Raw genomic sequence first — 21,509 nt, 5'->3', positions numbered from 1 at the left:
TAATAGTAGTAAAGCAGTTGGTCAAAAACATTCCCTCCCCCCCCTTCAAATGATCATATCTCGGCTCTCAGGTGTCCGAGAAATGTGATTCTTTTTTAGAAATGTGTGAAATTTTAAGAGCTTTTTGATGATATACAATTTATTTTGATTCTAAAAGTTTAAAAAGATGAAAAAAGCGAAAATTGGAAATTCTGTCTTTTTTTCGCAGTTTCTGCTCTCTTCAAATGGCCATCTCAAAGTCCATCAAAATTCCCCAGAGACCAGCTAGACACTTTCAACTCCTTTCTATTTTTTTTTATGGTCTACATTTTTTCATTATGGACTAGAAACCCAAATTTTGGATTTTAGGCCATTCCAGACTCTGCAATCCAGAGGATATAACTCTGATTTTTGAATTTTAAACCGAAACAAAAAAAAAGAAGGAAAATCCACACTTCTATATTGTCTCAATTGCCCTGGGAAATTCAATTATCCTTCTTCTTTTTTTTTTCAAGACTTCTGAATTTCCACATCATCAGAAATCAGAAGAAAGAAATAGACAACGTCATCTGAGAAGTATCCATTGTCCACTCTCTGTTGATTCTATTTATTCATCCTTCTACTCAAAAAAGAAGAAGAAGAACGACTCGGGCCTCCACGTCTTCTAAAAATACGTCTTCTGGCTGGCCGGAGGGCAACTCCTCACCCCCGCCGCCGCCAGAATTGACGTCATATTTATATGCCAAAAAAAGTTTGATCCCTATTCTTTCTCTCCAAAAAAAAGTCAACACATCATCTAAATGGCACGACGTCTTCTGACTATTACTGATTCTGATGACATACTGTAGTCTACATCTTCTCTATTTTCCATTCGCGTGACTTTTTCTTGTTTCCGTTCCAAAGAAAAAGGGAATCTTGAATCTGAATATATTGAAGAGCTACAGAAATTGAAAAACAAAAAAAAAAGAGAAAAATGAAACGGAAAAAACGGAGAGTTCCAATGGAATATTCAATTAGGTCAATGTTCGCACGCCTACTGGTGATGTCACGTCGTCTGGAGCCAGATTTTTTGAAGTAGAAAAAGCAAAAAAGTTGTGAGAGCCACTTGAAATTAGTCTGGCCTGGGATTTCCGAGACACTAATTTTCAATTTTTTTTTTGATTTTTTCAACTTCTTCAATATCCAGAATCTTATTAATTTGGATATTATCAGAAATCTCTTGAAATTCCACACATTTCTAAAAAAGAATCACGATTATCGGATTCCTGTGAGTCGAGATATGGGTGTTTGAAGTTTTTGAAATTAGAGACGCAGACAGTTAGAGTCTCTCTTCGTCTGCGTCTCACTTCCCTTGCTCATTTCTTCTTCAAATGCTCATATCTCGGCTCCCAGGGGTCCGAGAAATGTGATTCTTATATAGAAAAAATGTGCAATTTCAACCGACCAAATTTGTGCATGAATACTAATTTTCTTTGCCCAATTTTTGCTGAAAATGGTTGAAAATGACACCCAAATTGACTCAAATTGAGTCGCCAAGTTTGGCTATAAATAGAAATATAAGGCTTACAAAGAGTTTTTGTGATTTTCTAATTTATAGAAGGACATGATATCCATGAAATGTTAAAATTTTCGGAGACCTAGAAATTTCAAAATTTCAAAAACTAGTCCATGACTTCCAGACCCATGTCATTTTGATATTTCATCTGTCACTCTCTCTTGTTATTTTTTTTAATCTGCTCAAATTGCTCCAATCCGAGACAATTCGTGATTTTCAAGATTTTCAACACAAACAAGGGCTCCAAAGCTTAGAATTATCACTTTGAAAACTCCTTTTCCTTCTTTACTCCTCCTCAAAACATGACGAATACCGCCCATTTGCTCAGCTGATGGCGAAGACGTAGAAGGCGAGAAATAGTGTCTATAATGAGGAGACGCAGGGTTTCTGGAGTGACGTCAGATTTTCAGAAGGAGTGAACACGAAAAAAGACACAACAAAGAGACGGGGGTGATTTTGAGTGTAGAGTACTAGTACTGGCTATTTTCATAGGAAAAGAAGAAGAAGGATTTTGAAACTTGTCAATTTAAAAGAAGATATGGAAAATTTGGAGGAAGAAGAAGAAGAATACGTGGAAGTGGAGGACGTAATTATGATGAAAGAGGAGAAGATGGATTCAGATGAGAGGGGTGACGCATGGCGAGCAGCCCTTCTATATATTTTCGTAATGAAAGTGCAAATATAATTTATTTCGAATTGGGGTTTGATCATGAAATGGAAATGACATTTTTGCACCTTTGAACTTATTTTTTTAATTGAGAAGGAGTGATTTTGACAATATAAACTTTGAGATTTTGAAAAGGACCACTAGAAGCCGAGACACGCAGACAGTTAGAGTCTCTCTTCGTCTGCGCCTCACTTCCCCTTCAAATGCCCATATCTCAGCTCCCAGTGCCCCGAGAAACGTGATTCTTTTTTAGAAATGTGTGAAATTTCAAGAGCTTTCTGATGATGTATGATTTATTAAGATTCTGAATATTGAAAAAGATGAAAATCCAAATAAATTGGACGATCCTGTCTAGGAGTGTCAAAGTTTGCATTTCGATACTTTCGAAAAGTCGACAATTAAATATTTCAATATTCAAAGAAATCAAAATTCTGAAATTCTGAAATTTTTGAAATTCTGAAATTCTGAAATTCTGAAATTCATATACTCTGAAATTCTGAAATTCTGAAGTTCTGAAGTTTTGGAAAATCAGAAATTCGAAAATTCGAAAAATCTGAAATTTTAATGTCAAAAATTCGAAAAATCAAAAATTCAAAAGTTGGAAAATTGAAATTTTCAAATTTCTAGTCTTCAAATCCCCCAAAGAATTCTTTGATCTTTCCCCATTTTCCAAACCTAATTCTCATTCTTTCCCTGCTCCTCTCCAAAAGTAAAAATTCTGAACTTTTTCTTAATTAGGACCACCAAAACATTCTATTTTTACCCCACCCATCACTACTACTATTCTGAATCATCAGCTGCTCATTTACTCTCTGCTCCGTTGGTTCTTTTTTTACTGAATCATATATCTGAACACATATCACATAACCCTCGAATGATAATCGTTACTGAATAACAACTTATTTCCACCTGAAGACACTTTTTTCGGAAGTGCGTCGTGCGCCTTTAATCTGATGATCTTTCTCGATGTTTGGTTCTAGAATAGAACCACTTTTCCAAAGTCAGCTGACATAGATTATTCCAAATTTGAAACTCCTTGGGGTGGGAAGAAAAATAGAAAAAAGTGAAACCTGATATAGTTTGGGGAGCCCTTTGTATGAATGCAATCATAATGCATAATGCACATGTCATTTTTAAAAAAGGAGCGCAAAAAGAAGAATGTTGTATATGAGGCTGTTGTATATGAGGGAGGGATTAGAAGTGACGATGATGATGTGATCGGTTTTCTGCTCGTTCAAACTTCAAGAATCTGTTGAGTAAAGAGTTGGCTTCTCAGGAATCGAGCTCAATTATCTCGGTTCTTTTGAAAGATATCAAAAAGTAGTCAACTGATAAAATATTGGTGATATTATGATAAACATTTTAATAGTTGACAACTTTTTGATATATTCTACAAAAAAATGAGGTATATAGGCTAAAAGCTGACAAGTCGGCGCTTGCCGGCAGAGCTACTCTGTCGGCTACCGATCTCTGAAGTTTAAGCTTAATTATCTCGGTTCTTTTAAAAGATATCAGAAAATGCTCAACTAATAAAATATTGGTGATATTATGATAAATATTTTAATAGTTTACAACGTTTTGATATCTTTTATGGGAATCGAGATATACAGTCTCAAAGGTAACAAGTCGGCCCTTGGCGGCTAACATTCTCTCAACTTTTAGCTCAATTATCTCAGTTCCTTCACGAGCTATTGAAAAGTGGTCAACAAATAAAATAGAAATAGTTTTATGATTAATAATTTATTAATTTATCACTTTTTGATATCTCTGATCGGAACTGAGATAATTGAGCTCAAAGTGAACGAATATGTTGGGCTTCTATTACAGTGTTTATGGCAATCAAACGAGGATAAAAGCGTTCTTTTTTTTCATTAAAACACAAAAAAATTCTCAAAAAAAAGTCTGATCCCATTTCTTGTCTAGAGTCATCTAATCTCTCATTCATGCGGTCTCTATTTTTTCCTCTTCTCCATAGTCTCTCTTCGATAACAATACAACCGGAATTGATGCTCATCTAGGAACAAGGCTTTATTCCGAAACCAGGCACTCCCCTCTAGTTTTATTTTCGCAGCCAGATCTCGTACACAGAAAAGAGGAAAGAGATTCAGATGAGAAGAGAGAAGGCTCACTGAATTAGATTAAAAGCATTTTGTGTGAGGGAGAGCGACGTCGTCCGGCTGCTTTAAAATGCTTATTACGATTGAAGGGCATTCAAAAGGGGAAGCATGAAATGGAGCAGGTGAACTTTTAAAAGGGAAAATGGGATAAGAGCCAAAATTTATGAGTTCAAGTTCAAGAGAATCTTTCCGAAGTGATGACTTATTGCCATGCGGCGGCCGAGTTCGCACCATGTTATCTAACGAAAAGCCACCGGGATTTCTAGGTGACCACTTGGCGTAGTGGCTGCGCTTTTGCCTTTCACCCACACCACCGGGGTTCGATTCCTACTCCAGTAAAATCTTTTGCTTCTTTTCCTGAATGAGCTAAGACCACGCACTTCCTTCCTATTACGCATTTTAGCTCCCCTTCCTTCCTAGCAGGTGATATTAAGAGGCTTGAGGTTGACATTAACATGCAAGGGGAAAATAAAATGAGAATCCGGGACTCAATTAATTGTATTCAACTCTCAATCTTTCAGGATGCAACCTTAGCGATAATTTATGCGACAATGACGAATCGTGTTATCCGGACGGCGTGTTCGGACAGTGCTTCTCACCGGAGAGCGGATCACCGGAACCCACTGTCCTCGACAATCTAGATGACACTCAACTGGAATTGCTGAAACTGGAGCTGACGAGACTGGCATCAAAGGATCGGGATTGGGGAGATGAGGAGACGCAGTGTGTGCTCGCCTATTTCAAAATGTCCATGTTCTATCAGCTACAGTACGATCCGGACTTCTGTCAAGTCAGAAAGCCAGCTAATGTTTGGGCATTGATCCAGTTGATTGACACGGGGTTGTCTGAAGATCCATCGCTTTTGGATGAAGAGGCAGCGCAACCGGAGAATGTGACTGATGAGGATATGGCTCAGATTATTGAACAACTCAAGGAACCATCATTGCCAACAGAAGAAGACATCGAGGGTGAGAAATGAGACACTGAAAAATGCTTGAAAACGGGCCCTGGCGGGCCCCGGATCAATATTTTCAGGTCAACTGAAAGGGTGCATGATAGAACTCAACAAGCACTACAAAATAAAACTGTTTGTAAAACTGTATCTTGTCTATGGACAACGTTACAAGGCCTAAAGCTGCAAATCGGGGACAGACGGGCCCCTGGCCGTTTGGTCTGTAACTTTGTTCACAGACACGATACAGTGTCCCAAATAGTTTCATTTTGTAGTGCTCGTAGAGTTCTATCATATCTAACTTAGTTGGTCAAAAAAATTGATCCTAAAAGAAACTAGGGATGTTCTGAACTGCGTTCGGAATTTCCGAAATTCCGAAATTTTGAAAAATCCGAAAAGGGCATTCCGAACATCCTTGTCCGCCAGGGCCCGTTTTGAGCTTGTTTTGGACCATTTTTCAAGTATGCACTAAACAACATTTCAGAAGCCCTGAACGCTGAGAATGAAGACGTGGATGACGAGATTCTGGATCAATACGTCCAGGCTGTTGTGAACAATGAGAATCCGGATTTCTCGGAACTGTCGGATGGTCAACTGAACAGTTTGATTGAAAGACTTGTGGATTTGAAGAAGAATGTTGAGAATGAGGAGAACCAGCTGTTGCCTGGAAACGGAGAACAAGAAATGGCGGTTCCCTTGGATGATTTGGAGGAGAGAGGAGAGCAAGCGATTCTGAAAAAGGATATTGAGCAAGTTGGAGAGGTAAATCAAGGATTGGACAATACGGAACACAAGATTGTCAAAGGAAGAAAAGATCAAGTGGTGACACGTGTTGATGCCAATCGAGTCTATTTGAAGGTCCACCTGAAGAATGAAGATCAATTGATGCCATTGATTGAGTTCCTTCAGAATACTATCGCCATTCCGAACAACCTCTATTTTGATGATTTCCAGTAAGTCTCTATTTTTATATTTTCTTTCAAAACCTAAAAAAAACAAATCGTATATTTTTCAGATTCGATAATGGGCAGTTATCCATGCGAATCTCGCGATTCGAAGGAGCAAAACCGAAAGCCGAGAAGCGGATTGATTCTGTTGAAGGTGTCGCGTCGGCTGTTTGTACGTTTTTTGTCTTGTTTACACCTTCTGCCATATATATGAATATATAATTTAGTCAATTCCAGACAAACGACGAAAGGATATTGCTCGCTTGTCGGGAGCCGATGTTCGGGAGACAGGAATTGGAAGTGGAGAGGTATGAGGGGATTTTAAAAATATGAAAAAAGCGTTGGGAATCGAACCCGGGCCGCCCGCGTGGCAGGCGAGCATTCTACCACTGAACAACCGATGCGCCGAGGAGGAAAGAGAAGAAGGAGAACATTTTCGCGCGAAAAACAAACAAACATGAAATAGATAGCTGTTCACGCAACAACAAGTTATCCTCATTGAACAGCCTTCCTTGTCGCATCGGTGGTTCAGTGGTAGAATGCTCGCCTGCCACGCGGGCGGCCCGGGTTCGATTCCCGGTCGATGCAATTCTTTTTTGATTTCTTTGCACATCGACATTTTTAGGATGGAAGTCTTCCAGTTGAATCCTCGGAACGTGACTGGCTTCTGATGCCAGTTTTGTTCGTTTGCGCATTCACTGTCACTGCATTGGGACTTGTTGCCGCTGTTCAAATCGCCAGATCTCGTCGTCATTACAAGGATAACATCCAGCAAATCGCTGAGCAACTCGATGGAAAAACATCGTTCGCCTATCAGGATCTGTGCAGACAGAGAGCCGATGGAGGACGTGCTTCAAAGTCGAGCTCGACGTCTTCATGGTGTGAGGAAACTGCCGCTCCAACCATTGATATTTCCACTGGACATGTTGTTTTGGTAAGTTTGAAAATTGATTTTTTCAACTTTTTGATATCCTAGATCCTTTTCAGTCCATTTTGACCATTTTCAGGAGTCTGGTTGCCAAGTTTCCAATTGCTTTGAAAATTTTGGAGGGTGTAAAGCAGACCTAGATTAAAAACTTTGCATTTACAAAATTGTTTGAAAATTCCTAGTTTTTCAGCTATTTGCCGACACCCTTTTAGGCCCGTTTTGGCACCGAACAAGTGAAAAAAATGGGTCTTCTAAAAATCGGTGCATAGCTAGGAATTTTCGAAAAATTCTATGAATGCAAAGTTTTCAAAGTTTCCTGTTTTAGACCCTCTAAAATATTCAAAGTGAACAAAAAGCTCCTGACTCCTGAAAACGATCAAAAATCAATTGAAAAACATATTTTATTGACCAGTACTAAACAAGAAAATTCTAGAACTTCCTCCAAGAATATCTCTCGGAACCAACCAAGATCGAGGCTCAATGGAATGGTATCAAGGACTACCATAATGAGGAACGAACCAAGACCAAGGCTGAAAAGTTTGCCGCCCAGAACCGAACGATTCTTCCATGTAAGTTTGGCTGAAAATATTACTGAGAATAGATCCGGAAAGGTCACTCCCTTCCACTTGTTGACGTCAAGATTTATAGGAAAAAAGATGACGTCAGGTTCAGGAAATGTTATTATTTTATGTCTTTGTTTACAGTTGACGACAACATTGTTGATATCGACGGAAAGACTGCTGAAAATGAGGAGTTCTACTTGAATGCCAGCTTTATCTATGATGATGATCCAAGGTGATTTAGTTTTTGGGGTACTGTAGTTCAGAGAAAGTCAGAAAAGTGTGTTTTTTTTAAGTTTTACATAATATTTAAGCTGAAAACTTGAAAATATGGTACAACCGTAAAAACTGTGGGTCACGACACAGTCTAGTTTGAGCTAAAAATTTTGAATTAATTTATCTCGGCTGCTGTCAAAGATATCAAAAAGTGGTCAACTGATAAATTGTTTATCATATTGATACAAACATTTTATTAACTGACAATTTTTTGATATCTCTTACAGTAACCGAGATAAATTAGGCCAACGTTGACAAGTCGGTCTTTGTCAGCTGAGCTACGCTGTCTGTTGCTGACATCTTGACTTTGAGCTTCATTATCTCGATTCCTGTGAAAGATATCAAAAAATTGTCAACTGATAAAATAATGCTGATAATATGGTAACCATTTATTTAGTTAACGCATTTTCGATATCTCTCACAGTAACCGAGATAAATTATGTTGAAGTTGTCAGTGTCCTAGTATGATAAAAAAATAAAACCCTTGCAAAATGGCATTTTTTGGGGATTTGAAAAAAATAGGTCAAAAATTAAGATTATTCAAAAAATTTAAAATCAAAACTAATCTCAAATTTTGAGGGTAACAAGTTTTTGAGGCACAACTGAAGCTAAATAATCACTGATGATAACTAGCGAAAAGATATAACCACAGTGTGCCTACAGTAACCATAATAAAACACATTTTTTCAGACAAGCCGTCTACATCGCCTCCCAAACTCCAGCCAGCAACCAAGTCGCCGCATTCTGGCAAACAATCTGGCAACACGGAGTCTGCCTCGTCGTCAACCTGTCAACTCCAGAAGAATGCAAACAAGAAAAGAATTATTGGCCAGATACTGGAAGCGAAGTTCATGGAGCATTCGAAATTCATTTGGTTTCTGAGCACATTTGGTCCGACGACTACTTGGTCCGTTCATTCTACCTGAAGAATCTCCAGAATAGTCAAACAAGAACCATCACTCAATTCCATTATCTCTCATGGGCAAAGGATTCAACTCCAACCAGTGCTAAGAGCATTCTGGAATTCCGACGCAAGGTCAATAAATCGTATCGTGGACGCTCGTCGGCTGTTCTTGTTCATTCTTGGGATGGTTCTGGAAGAACTGGTGTCTATTGTGCTGTTGATGTTCTCTGTGCACGTCTTCTTCGTGGAATCCGTCAAATCGATGTCGTCGCAACTGTTGAGCATTTGAGAGATCAGAGAGATGGTGAGTCTAGAATTCTTTTTCGAGAAACTCCACTTCCTTATGTTCTCCCATTATTTTTGATTGACATCCTCATGACACTTTTTTCTTCCATTTGAATGAAAATTTTGGAGAAAAGGGATATCTGAAAAAGTGATAATCTGAATTCTGAAACTACAAATAATTCTGAATTTCGGATTTTTAGAAAATCCTGATTCCAAAAGAGATTCGGAAGGATTCTGAAACCGAAAATTACTTGGAGATTTCAAATACGGTAGTTTTAATGAAGCGGGCTAACTACAGTAATCCAAACTTTTTAATAAATTAAGTCATGTTTATATTTATTTGAAAGTTCTTGACAAGCCAAGTAAAATGTTACAAGTTTCATTGCTCTAGAATTACGGTAACTCAAGATACGGTAGTTTCATTGGATCAGGCTAACTACAGTAATCCAAACTTTTTTACAAATTAAGTCGTGTATATATTCATTTGAAAGCTCTTGACAAGGCGAGTTGAATGCTAACAATTTGATTTTTCTGAGATTACTCTAACTCGAGATACGATAGTTTTATTTTTTCAAATTTAGTCATGTTTATACTCGTTTTAAAGCTCAAATCATGGCAAGCACAAAAATTGAAATTTCACTCAAGTTGCATAGTTTTCAGCTAAGTTATAGTTTTTTTCTGATATTTTGGATTTTTACTAAATAACCAAAACCTCTCTGTTTTTCCAGGAATGGTTGCCACTGGAGATCAATTCAAACTTGTCTATGGATGTGTCGCCCAGGAAGTCAATCATCTTCTGAAGTCAATTGCCGCCCAATAAAAATTCGCCGCCGAAATCCCCCAATTTTTTTTGCATTCAACTTTGAAAACTTTTTAAAATTCCGAAAAAAGAGAGAGTCGTTTTGTATAATAACCACTGAAATTCACATTTTTTGTCTTCATATCCATTCTAATCCCCCAACCCCAGTTTAAATTTTCAAACAAAACATCAGTCGCCGCCCATTTCTTCCCCGCCCATTTTGATCTCTGAAAATAACAGTGATCTGAAATCGAAATCTTATGAAAATGCCCCCCTATTGAAGAAGAAGATCCCCCCATGAATAAAAATTGTCGCATTGTTGTTTCTTTTTTTCGATGTTTTTAGAATCAGAGTCCGTAGTATGTAGTTAATTTTGTGGCCTAACTTTTGCAAAATGAGTTTTCTAGGCCACAGTGTTAAAATGACATGAAGAATTGATCTAGACCAAAAATATAAGAAACCATAGTTCTCGAAATTTCAAAACTTGGCCTAGATATATCAACATCTAGGCCAGGGTATTCTAACAATACTGTCCCGTTTTTCAGGTCATAGTGGCCTAGAAATCCAAATCTGCTGGCCTAGAAATCTCAATCTTTATTTTTGAAAAAAAGTCGTTCCAAAAACGATTGAGTTTGAGTGGCCTAAAAAGCAAATAAAATTTCTAGGTCGTCTTGAAAAGTTTGGATTTTACATTAGCCTAACTTTTGCAATTTGAATTTTCTAGGCCGCCATGGTAAACAGCCTAATAGTAGCCTGACATTCACCTGATGTGTTTTCTAGGCAAAACTCAACTTGCGAAAGTTAGGAAACCAAGTCAAAACGATCTAGGAATCACCAAATGAATATCAGGCCATTTCTAGACCATTTTGAAACGGTATCCTATCTTTTCAAGTTGAGTTTTCTAGGCCACCGTGGTAAACAGCCTAATAGTAGACTGACCTGATGTGTTTTCTAGGCTATTCCCCATGGTGGCTTGAAAAACTCAACTTGCGAAAGTTAGGCCACCAAGTTAAAATGGCCTAGAAAACCCACCTAATAAATATCAGGTCATTCCTAGACGAGTTTAGCATAGTCGCCTGACTTTTCCCATTTGAGTTTTCTCGTCCACCAGCCTAGTAATGGTGTGATATTCACCCGGTCTGCTTTCTAGGCCATCTCCCATGGTGGCCTATAAAACTCAACATGCGAAAGTTAGGCCACTATGCCAAAATGGCCTAGAAACCCAAATCTGGAAACTGTAGGCCACCTTACAACTATAATAATAGCTGTCACATTGTTGTTTTCCCACTCATTTTCTCATATTTTCTGTGTCTACAAACATTCGGATGATTACTCATTCATTTTGAAACTTGATTTGGTCATAATTTTTTATACAAACAAAAATTTTTGTTTCGTCGTTTTTGAAACATTTCCCGGTTTTTTTTGTCGGACAGGAATAGCCGGGTTTTTCTGGTATAAAAAGATTAGGATTTGGGCGGAAATGAAATAAATATTCTGGAAGTTTCTGCTACTGAAATTGTTAGCTGATCTGGAAAATGTCGATGTTCACTATCAATGAGTAAGTCTTTTGAAAAATATAATGACCTAGAAATCTAAATTTGTAAAATAGTGGCCTAGAAAGCCATTTTCTTGAAATAGTGCCGTGGAAACCCCGATTTGTAAACTTCTAACGACCCAAAAACCCAAATTTGTGAAATTCCAGTTCCTAGTGGCCTAGAAACCCAAATTAGTGATATAGTGGCCTAGAAACCCAAAACTTGAAAAATCTAGTTCATCTAAAATTTTTCAAAAAACCAAAATCTTAAAGTGTGGCCTAAAAACTTCCGATTGGAAATTCTAGGCCATGATCTTCGATTTTTTATTTTAGTTTTCCATTTTTCAATCAATTTCCCTCCTCTCTAAAAGTATCATTTTTTGAAGTAGTCTCAAGAATGGTCAACTAGTTTTTTGATTGCTTTCAGACTATTTTTCTGCTTCTTCTTAATGATCTATACACCAATTTAACGACTTTTCGATTTGTTATATAAAACTGTTTGGACCAAATTTTTCAAACTGCAAAAAATTTCAAGTGGTTTTGATGTTTTGGTTTCCAGTTCCAAAAAAAAACGAAATTTGTTTCTTTCGAATTCTGTTTCAGAAAAAGGGAATTTCTGAAGATTTGAATCCCGATAACATCTTATTGTCACCTCTTCTCTGCGTCTCTTCATCTCACACACTATTTCTCTGGCTTCTTTCTAGTCTTTGTATAACGTAACTCTCTTTTTTCTTCCTCTTCTCGTATACTATAACTGACGCATAATTGGAATTTCCATTTCAAACAGACTGACACATACAAATGGTTTTTTCTCTTTTCTCTCTATTTGTGTCTGCTTTTCGTTTCGTCACAATTAGTTCGAGATTTTATATGAGAATTGATGAGGATGGTGTATGTGTTTGATTCTTTTGGAATCGGTTTTGAGGATCAGAGATTAGTCTGGAAGTTTTGTAGAATGAAATATTGTCAGCAATAGTTATTGGAGTTGACTATAAAGTTGGAACTTGTACAATAAATGACATCCTAACTCTTGACTTTCAGTCAATTTATCTCGATTCCTGTCAAAGATATCAAAAAGTGGTCAACTGACAAAATGTTGGTGATATTATGATAAAAATTGTGTTAGTTGACGATTTCTCGATATCTGTAACAGGAATTAAGGTATATGAGCTCAAAGTTTGCGGTTCGCTGGGGAATTGTATTAAAGTATTTGTTGTATTTTGAGCACCCAACGAAGCAGCATTTGGAATTGGGTAGTTTGTCATTGTGCATTTCTACAAACTTTCAGTGATTTATATTTTCGTAATTTGTAAAAACGTTTTTTTTTCAAAATCAAAAAAAACCAGCAACTTTGAGCTCAATTATCTCGATTCCTGTCAAAGATATAGGAATTTTGTTAACTGATAAAATGTTAGTGAACATATGATTAACATTATTTCAGTTAACAATAATTTTGGTTTCTTTGATAGGAACCGAGATAATTGACCTCATATGACAGAGAAATTTGAGCTCAATGGTTCAAAGTTGACAACTTGAGTGGACTTCTATGAGAGCAAGTACGGTAAGTTTGAGCATTTTCAAGCCAGAGGCATTTCTCAGAAAGTCGAATCTGCATCATAAAATTAGTCGCCAAAAAATTCAAGACTAGTTTTCGTTTTGAAGTTTCTAAACCATCTTAAAATATTTACCAACTTTTTCAAATCCTGAAGCTATGCCATTTCGCGGAGGTTTTGGGAGTCAAACCTACTTGAAACTAATTTGTGTGGCTGATTTTTTATGTTAGTACTTTCTGAAGCTTATCAAGGCTTGTTGACAAAGTAATCAAAAATTGATTTTTTTTTTGAATCTAAATCGATAAAATATGTTAGCTGCAGCTTTGATTGATTCTTAAAAATCTCAAGAAATAGGCATTTTTCAAAACATTATAAAAGTTCAAGTTTACTGATTGTGTGATTTTTTCCGGAAATTCCGTCTGCTTAGTAATCAGTTATTAGCAACATACCGTAATGTCTCTAATAGATTTGCATCCTAACAGTCAACTTTGAGCTAACTTCTCTTAGTTCCCGTAAAGGATACCAAAAAATAGTCAGCTAACGGAAAATCTTCCAAACCGTCGACTTTGAGCCCATACATCTCATTTCCTGTGGAAGATATAGAAAAGTGGTCAACGATCAAACGTTTTTCATAATATTAAACATTGTTTGCCAGTTGAACATTTTCTATTATCTTTTCCAGAAATCGAGTTAAAATTACTCAAAGTTGACAGTTGGGGTGCAAGCTAACAGACTAGATAATCTGCAATAATCTACAGTACACCTCTCGCTTATTCGAAAAATCTGATTAATCTTTCCGCTCCCGAATCAAAGATACCATCTGCTTTCTTCACCTTGTTCTAGATGACCTTCCAAAAAAGTAAAATGCAAATGCGCGAATCTCCTCAAAATGCTTCTTCTTCTTCTTCTCGCTTTCACTCTTCTCCCAACCTCTATTACGTAATCGTCCTCTCCTTCTTCTTTCATCGGGATCAACCAGTTTTTCATTAGTTTTTTCAGTTACTACTTTTGTTTCTTTTCTTCCAAAAAGAATGGAAAAAGGGTAATCTATCCCCGTTGGGTTATTTGATCAATCATTCTGTCTAAACTGTTTCCCTATTCAATTCACCCTCATAAAATAGTCAGCAGTCAGTTACAACTTTTTTCCTTCTTGTCCTTATTGTCATTGTCTATAGGTTTACACCAATTTATGGTTCAAAAGGACATGCGCGCTCCCGAAATTTCTAGATTTTTCCACCTTTTTTAAATCTTCAATTCCTTTTTTGTCATCTTGTGACTGCTAAAATTGAGATTCTGAGATTCTGAGATTCTGAGATTCTGAGATTCTGAGATTCTGAGATTCTGAGATTCTGAGATTCTGAGATTCTGAGATTCTGAGATTCTGAGATTCTGAGATTCTGAGATTCTGAGATTCTGAGATTCTGAGATTCTGAGATTCTGAGATTCTGAGATTCTGAGATTCTGAGATTCTGAGATTCTGAGATTCTGAGATTCTGAGATTCTGAGATTCTGAGATTCTGAGATTCTGAGATTCTGAGATTCTGAGATTCTGAGATTCTGAGATTCTGAGATTCTGAGATTCTGAGATTCTGAGATTCTGAGATTCTGAGATTCTGAGATTCTGAGATTCTGAGATTCTGAGATTCTGAGATTCTGAGATTCTGAGATTCTGAGATTCTGAGATTCTGAGATTCTGAGATTCTGAGATTCTGAGATTCTGAGATTCTGAGATTCTGAGATTCTGAGATTCTGAGATTCTGAGATTCTGAGATTCTGAGATTCTGAGATTCTGAGATTCTGAGATTCTGAGATTCTAAAATTCAGATTTCAGAATCTCAGAAGCGCATAATTTCAGAATCGTAGGATTACAGAATTTCAGAATTTCAGAAGTTCTGATATTCCGAAAATCTGGAATTACTCAAATTTTGGAATTTTTTCTCTAGGGAAGGTTTTTCAGACAACGGTTGAGAATGCGCTCAAAATTTGTACAAAGGTACTTTCGAACATGCTGAATCCGAATCCAAAAAAATTTTCAGCCCGTCCCGTTCTCAAAAGGAGCCGAAATATGGCCTCTGAAAGTGCTTTTAGTACTAAATTTTGGCCAAAAACATGCATTTTTCGAGGTTAAAAATTAGTTTTTCAGGATTTGCTTGAGAAACTCATTTTGCGAAACTCATTTTTGGACATTTTTCTATCTTCTAAAGTAACTTTTAAACATTTTCAAAAAAAATTTTTTTTTTAAAATTTTGAAAAAACACCATGGGGTCCCCCAAACTTCAAAAATGATTTTTTGAAAATTTTTTGAAAAGTGCGAAAAAACGTTCCAATTATTCAGAAACGATAATAAATAGCATTCTGACAAATTTTTTCAGCCCAATATTGTCTTTGGGCTCAGAAAATCTCCAAAATCTGATTGTTGTTAGAACTTTGACAGTTCCTAATTTCTGAAATATCGCTTGAACTTAACTGAAACCTATAGAAATAGGTTGAATCTTGTATGTGATCGATTTGACAGTACTCCACCTTAAAAAGAGCAAAATTGAGCAACTTTCAGAGACTGAAATTTTCGTTTTTAACGATACAAGGATGTAAGAACCGGTCGAAAAGACCATTACCTATTTTTTCCTCAAACTCTCATGAAATCTTTTTTTCTTTGAAAACTTTTGAAATTAATCAAAAAGTGTCATATAGTGCCTAGGGGGGCAAACTTGGAATCAAAAATTAGTTTCAAAAAATGCAAAAAAAAATACCACAGTGGGGGTCGAACCAGCATAGTCAATTCTAATGAGTCACCCTCTTACCACAACACCACACAACCGATATTTTCCTCTCTCGCGGAATTGGTAGAGGAGGGAAGGGGAAGCCGAAATCATCAGCGCACCGAAATCGGCCTAAATTTTCAGACAATGTTTTTCGGCCTGGGAGTGAGAACGGGCTAAAAATTTTTTCGTCATCTTATAGAGCATGTCTCAAACTATATGTATGCAAATTTTGAGCAAATTCTCAACCATTGTCTAAGAAACCTTCCCTTGTAAGAATATGATTTTCGGACCCCCTGAAGGATTTCTTAAACCTCAATGTCAAATAGAAATTTTCAAGAATCAGGTCCTAAAATTCCTCAAAATGTTCATTACACAAATCATACTACGGTTTTGACAAGAGGTTTAAAAATTCTAACATTTTTATCAATACTACAGGTTTCCCGACATTTCTTTTTCCATGGTGTTCTTTTACACAATTTTCTAAATAGGTTTACCAAATTCTTTCTTTTATTTTTCCTCTTACCAGGTGACCATACATGGTCTCTTAACTATATGCCATATAAGGGTGTTTGACCCTGTCATCAGTCACTTTTTCTTTTTTTTTTTCTCGAGGCTTCATCAGACAATGAGTGTTTCAAACAATGATTGATGAGAACAGTTTTTCTTCTTGGCATCGCCTAGTAGAGAAGCTGAGAAAATGAGAGAGAGAAAGAGAGAGAAAGAGAGAGAAAGAGAGAGAGAGAGAGAAAGAGAGAGAGAGAGAGAGAGAGAAAGAGAGAGAGAGAGAGAGAGAGAGAGAGAAAATGGCATGCATAACTATAATTACAATTGGGAAGGAAACAAAAGATTTTCAACTCGTTTGTTTGTGTCCTCTCACTCTCTTTTTGTCATTTCTCTATCTTTTTCAGTTGTCCTTTTGACAGTTATCTATTTTTCAGTATAACCTAGCTTATTGTATTTTTCTACATGATTTTTGCTACATTTTTTGTGGCGTTTTTGAAGATTAGGTCCTTATGTCCCTTTAAACTTGAATTATTTTCAACTCCTCCCTAAAACTCCTCCCAACTCCTCTCCCAAAATAATCATTTTAATTCCATTCCGCATGATTGTCCTTCATACACTCAACCCCTCCTTTCTTTTCTCTCCTCCCCAATGTTGACCTACTCCTCTAGTCTCTCGGCGACTCATAGTTGCACTCTACTCCGTTAGTTTCTCGTCGGAGAGATGGCCGAGCGGTCCAAGGCGCTGGTTTAAGGCACCAGTCCCTTCGGGGGCGTGGGTTCGAATCCCACTCTCTTCAGTTCTTTTTTTTTCCTTTTTGATTATCAGATATCATATGTTGTTCCACTAGTGTGGTTGTGTTGACAGTCACTTTATCTGTGATAACATGTTTTTGACCAGGTCCCTTCTCTAATAATCCTATAATCTGCTGTAACCAAATCGCAGTTAGCATAGTAAACAAAGACTTTTTCAGCAAAATGCGACGACGCTTAGTCGCCATACCATTACTCATATTGGCTGTTACTTTTCAAACAGAAGCCGTCAAGATTATAGATAACGGTCTTGCGCCGCCCGAAATTGTTCATACGCCGGTGTCAACGAAACGTAAGTCTAATTTTTTGTTGTGGTGACTAATTTTTTTGAAAAATCAAGCTTTTTTTCAGCCAGATGCAAAGTTTTCGCACCACCTCTCGATTTGATTTTTATCTTGGATTCTTCTGGATCCTTGAGAGACAAGTTTCAGGATGAAATCGACATTATCAGAAGAATTCTGAAGCATGTGACGATTGGAAAAACTGCAACTAGGGTTATGTTGATTCAGTTCAGGTAAGCTAAGCGGTTGAGTATTTTAAGCTCGATTATTTCGCTTTCTGTCAAAGGTATCAAAAAATTGTCAGCTATTGAGTTGGTCACTTTTTGATATCTTTCTTAGGAATCGAGATAATTGAGCTCAAAGTTAACGGTTTGAATGGCCTTCTATTTGAGTGTTTGAGGCAGTTTGGAAATCAAAGCTTCACTAGGTTGATTTTTTAAACTAAAAGTCTTTAATTGCTGAAATTCGAATTTCCAGTGGAACGCAACACTTGGAATTCAATTTCGAAAAATTCACTGATCGAGAAGAGTTGCTTGCGGCGTTGGACGTTCTTCGTCATGTTTCCGGAATTACGAGAATCGGTGGGGCCTTTGAATTCGCGCTTCAGCAATTGAAGACTCCTGGAAGTGTGAGTAATTTTTTTCTATAAAGGAATTGTACACGTTTAATGGTACTCAACTTTGGAATTCGACAAAAGTACTTCAGAATTTTTTCGATTAGTCTGAAAATTTCAGAGTATACTAAACAAAATTTGGCCTTCAGTTTTAGACAAAGTGATAGTTTTTGAAACACTTTTGTAGGTCTTCAAAGTTGACTACCATTAAAAACCCGTAGGAGGATAACTTCTAACTTTGATCCTGTTTTTCTCGGTCTCTGTTAAAGATATAAAAAATAATCAACTGATAAATTGTTTATCATAATAATATTATTATGACCAATGCTTTATCAATTAACTAATTTTTGCCATCTTGCATAGGTACCGAGATAATTGAGCTCCAAATGCCCATTTAGGTTGAGTGTGCTTTTATTAGAGGAAATACGGTACCTTCAAAAGGACAGTAGAGAGTTCCCGTATACGGTGTTTCATGAAGTTTCGAATATCAAAACATTTTAAGGGTCTTCGTGATGGAACTGTACCAAAAATCGTCTATCTTCTGTCCGACGGTCGTACTCATGACTATCCAAAGGATTGGCAAATGTCTGATGTCTTGAGAAGGTAACCTTTTTAAAGTTCCCCTCATTTCCACACGGTGAGTTTTTCACTACCGGATGCGAAACAGTCTGCGACGTTTTAAAGTACAACGGACAAAAAAATCTGATTCATTTTTTTGCTATATATTCTTCATAAAATTTACTAAAAATTTATGGAACAGAAAAAAAGTTATGGACTAGAATTCGAGAAAAAAAATTCCAAAGTTGAAGCAGCGGCAGTGAAAAACTCACCGTGATTTCCAATTACTCAATTTCAAAAGAGCGCATTTCCAGAGAAATCCCAAATATTGACATCTGGGCTTACGGTACTGGCGACTATGTGGCAATGGCAGCCTTGGCTAATTATACTCAATCGGAGCAGAAAATTGTGACAAATCAGAATTTGCAAAAGCTGGAACCTCAATTTGAAAAGTATCATGGAACGGAGATTTGTGAGCAGCAGCCGAGTGAGTTTTCAAGAAAAAAGGAAATGTTTAAGTTTTTTGATTTCAGCTTGTGTGAAAGGATCAGACAAACCATTGGACCTTGCTCTTGTGGTTGACGCTTCGGAGTCCTTGGATCATCTTTTCAGCGATCAGGTAGATCAAAATTTACAGTCTCACCTAAAAAAGAATTTCTCAGAAAAAATTCCTGGTCGATCGAGTTTTGGGAAACATTAACATCCATCCAGAAGCCGTCCGTGTTGCATTGATAACCTACTCTGGACAAGCATTCGTTCATTTTAAATTCAATTCGTTCTTGTATGGAAATAACACTTCAGTACAGGGATTCGTAAAGAATATTCGATCAATCAAAGGAACAACAGCTACAAATGTGGCATTGATGGATGCATTTGATCTTCTGACTTCAAAAGATCCATCGACTGGAATTAGAGAAGGTGTGCCGAAAATGGCATTGGTTCTTACTGATGGACATTCTCATAGGTTAGTTGAAACTGTCAAAAAATGTGTATGGACATTAAACCTACAGGGTGGCCGATAAGGATAGGACGTTTCTAAACGTCTCCCATTTTTCAGAAAAAACGTGGAAAAGTAAGGGGCAAAAATACCTTAAAACCTGTAATATAAAGTCTAACTTTCAACTTTGAGCCAATATATCTCGCTTCCTATGAATGATATCAAAAATGTGTCAAATGATAAAATATTGCTGACATTAAGATAAATAATTATCAGTTGACAAATTTTTCATGTCTTTTATAACAAATGTTTCATGTCTTTTATAACAAATGTTTCATGTCTTTTATAACAAATTTTTCATGTCTTTTATAAGGAACCTAAAGCTCAAAGTTGACCTCTTTGGATGAGTTTCTGTACTTCTGTATTAGGGGAAATGTGGTAGTCAACTTTGACGCAACACGAAAGTATTTCGTTTTTTCTTCGATTTATTTGAAAATTTCAGAGTATACTAAACGAAAATAAAGCTTTAGTTTTCTAATTGAGACATGCGCTTTTAACAACTGGTTGTCTGCGTCTCGCCTCTCTTGGTAACCAGCATCCCGTTTTTAAAGACCCATAACTCAAAAACTACTATAGCTAGAAAAAAGCTGTCAATTACAAAATTAAAGCTCTAGTTTTGTTTAGTATATTCCATAATTTTCAGACAAATCGAAAATTTTTGGAATACTTTTGTAGGGCTTCAAATTTGACAATCGTATTTCCTCTGAAAGAAGCTCATCCAAACCGCAAACTTTGAGCTCGAAGATCTCGGTTCCTGTAAAAGATATCAAACATTTGACAACTGATAAAATATTGCTGATATTATGATGAATAATTTATAATTTAAAACTTTTGNATATCTTACACAGGAATCGAGATTACTGAGCTTAAAGTTGACGGTTTGGGGGAAGGCTTCTATCAGAGGGAATACGGTCGTCACCTTTGAAGCCCTAAACTTTTAAAGACTACTAAACAAAATTCAAGTTTTATTTTTGTAATTGTTTCTTTTTTTCTAGATACGGTAGTTTTTGAGTTATGCGCCTATTAAGTTTCGTTATCAATCTATTAAAATTCGGTATTTTCCAATCCTGAAATTCTGGAATTTCAACAACACTAGTATTTTTTAATTTCCAGATCTCCTAAAGACATGGCTGAAAAAATGCGTGCAGCCGGAATCATAATGATTGCCGTAAGTGTCACTCCTCGTCCATTGGTGGATGAAGCTGAACTTCGATTGATTGCTGGATCCGAGAAACGTGCATTCACACCACCGAACCTTCATGTAAGTCTAGTCTCAAACTTCTCCCTTTCAATTCCTATACTCGTTTTAGGAATTTGAAAGTGAATTCATGAAATACGTTGGTTTTGGATGCGATGGAATCGAGTTGCCTCCAGATGCAAAACCTCAAGTTAGAGGAGCCACTGATGTGAAATGTACGGAACATTCGATGAGCATTGTGGTCCGGACTCAAAGAGCACTTCAAGGACTGATGTATGCTCATATGTATCATGATGAGCCAGAGTGTATGATGAAGAAGACCGATAATAACAGAGAGATTCAAATGACTTTTATGGAGGGAAAATGTGGTCTGGTGAAGACACCATCAGCGGTAAGTAAGCGTCAACTTTGAGCTCGATTCTCTCGATCTTTATAAGAGATATCAAAAACTTGTCAACTCATAAAATGTTCATCATAATATCACCAATATTTTAGTCGACAACTTTTCAATATCTTTGACAGGAAATGAGATATTTGAGCTTAACGTTGACGGTTTGGGTGGGCTTCATTCAGAGGAAATACGATTGTCAAATTTGAAGCCCTACAAAAGTATTCCAAAAATTTTCGATTTGTCTGAAAATTATGGAATATACTAAACAAAACTAGAGCATAATTTTGTAATTGATAACTTTTTTCCAACTACAGTAGTTTTTGAGTCATGCGCCTTTAAA

At 36.7% G+C, this 21,509-nt stretch overlaps 3 protein-coding genes and 2 non-coding genes across 5 annotated transcripts in view; 4 read left to right on the top strand and 1 right to left on the bottom strand.

Annotated features, from left to right (window-relative positions):
• Window positions 1-9,990, top strand: part of Cbr-ida-1 — a gene marked incomplete at both ends in the record, with an annotated part of 11,458 nt that extends 1,468 nt beyond the window's left edge. The window contains 10 exons of the mRNA XM_002641182.1: window positions 4,840-5,286; window positions 5,755-5,859; window positions 5,998-6,223; window positions 6,286-6,389; window positions 6,455-6,525; window positions 6,843-7,151; window positions 7,579-7,714; window positions 7,850-7,940; window positions 8,672-9,189; window positions 9,899-9,990. Of these exons, the coding sequence (XP_002641228.1) occupies window positions 4,840-5,286; window positions 5,755-5,859; window positions 5,998-6,223; window positions 6,286-6,389; window positions 6,455-6,525; window positions 6,843-7,151; window positions 7,579-7,714; window positions 7,850-7,940; window positions 8,672-9,189; window positions 9,899-9,990 (2,099 nt within the window). The remainder of the gene's footprint in view (window positions 1-4,839; window positions 5,287-5,754; window positions 5,860-5,997; window positions 6,224-6,285; window positions 6,390-6,454; window positions 6,526-6,842; window positions 7,152-7,578; window positions 7,715-7,849; window positions 7,941-8,671; window positions 9,190-9,898) is intronic.
• CBG28871 lies at window positions 6,735-6,805 on the top strand. Its single transcript has one exon. It is a non-coding gene (tRNA).
• A 4,331-nt stretch (window positions 9,991-14,321) lies between the features above and the next one.
• Window positions 14,322-15,929, bottom strand: CBG09095 (the record flags this gene model as incomplete). The annotated part of the gene is made up of 2 exons (XM_045243606.1): window positions 14,322-14,869; window positions 15,893-15,929. The coding sequence occupies 2 exons, from the start codon at window positions 15,927-15,929 to the stop codon at window positions 14,322-14,324; spliced, it is 585 nt and encodes a 194-aa protein (XP_045093889.1).
• Window positions 15,930-17,036: 1,107 nt separating this feature from the next.
• Window positions 17,037-17,118, top strand: CBG28254. The gene has a single exon. It is a non-coding gene (tRNA).
• Window positions 17,119-17,296: 178 nt separating this feature from the next.
• Window positions 17,297-21,190, top strand: CBG09096 (the record flags this gene model as incomplete). Its single annotated transcript, XM_002641184.2, has 9 exons — window positions 17,297-17,423; window positions 17,483-17,645; window positions 17,890-18,040; window positions 18,528-18,628; window positions 18,898-19,070; window positions 19,117-19,202; window positions 19,246-19,547; window positions 20,694-20,841; window positions 20,891-21,190. 9 exons carry the CDS (start codon window positions 17,297-17,299, stop codon window positions 21,188-21,190), a joined length of 1,551 nt encoding a protein of 516 aa, XP_002641230.2.
• Between the last annotated feature and the right edge of the window lie 319 nt (window positions 21,191-21,509).

The sequence above is a fragment of the Caenorhabditis briggsae genome (genome assembly GCF_000004555.2).
Source record: "Caenorhabditis briggsae complete genome, chrIII, whole genome shotgun sequence".
Taxonomy (NCBI): Eukaryota; Metazoa; Nematoda; class Chromadorea; order Rhabditida; family Rhabditidae; genus Caenorhabditis; species Caenorhabditis briggsae.
The sequence above is the reverse complement of the archived record's forward strand: the minus strand, read 5'-3'. Positions and strand labels throughout refer to the sequence as shown.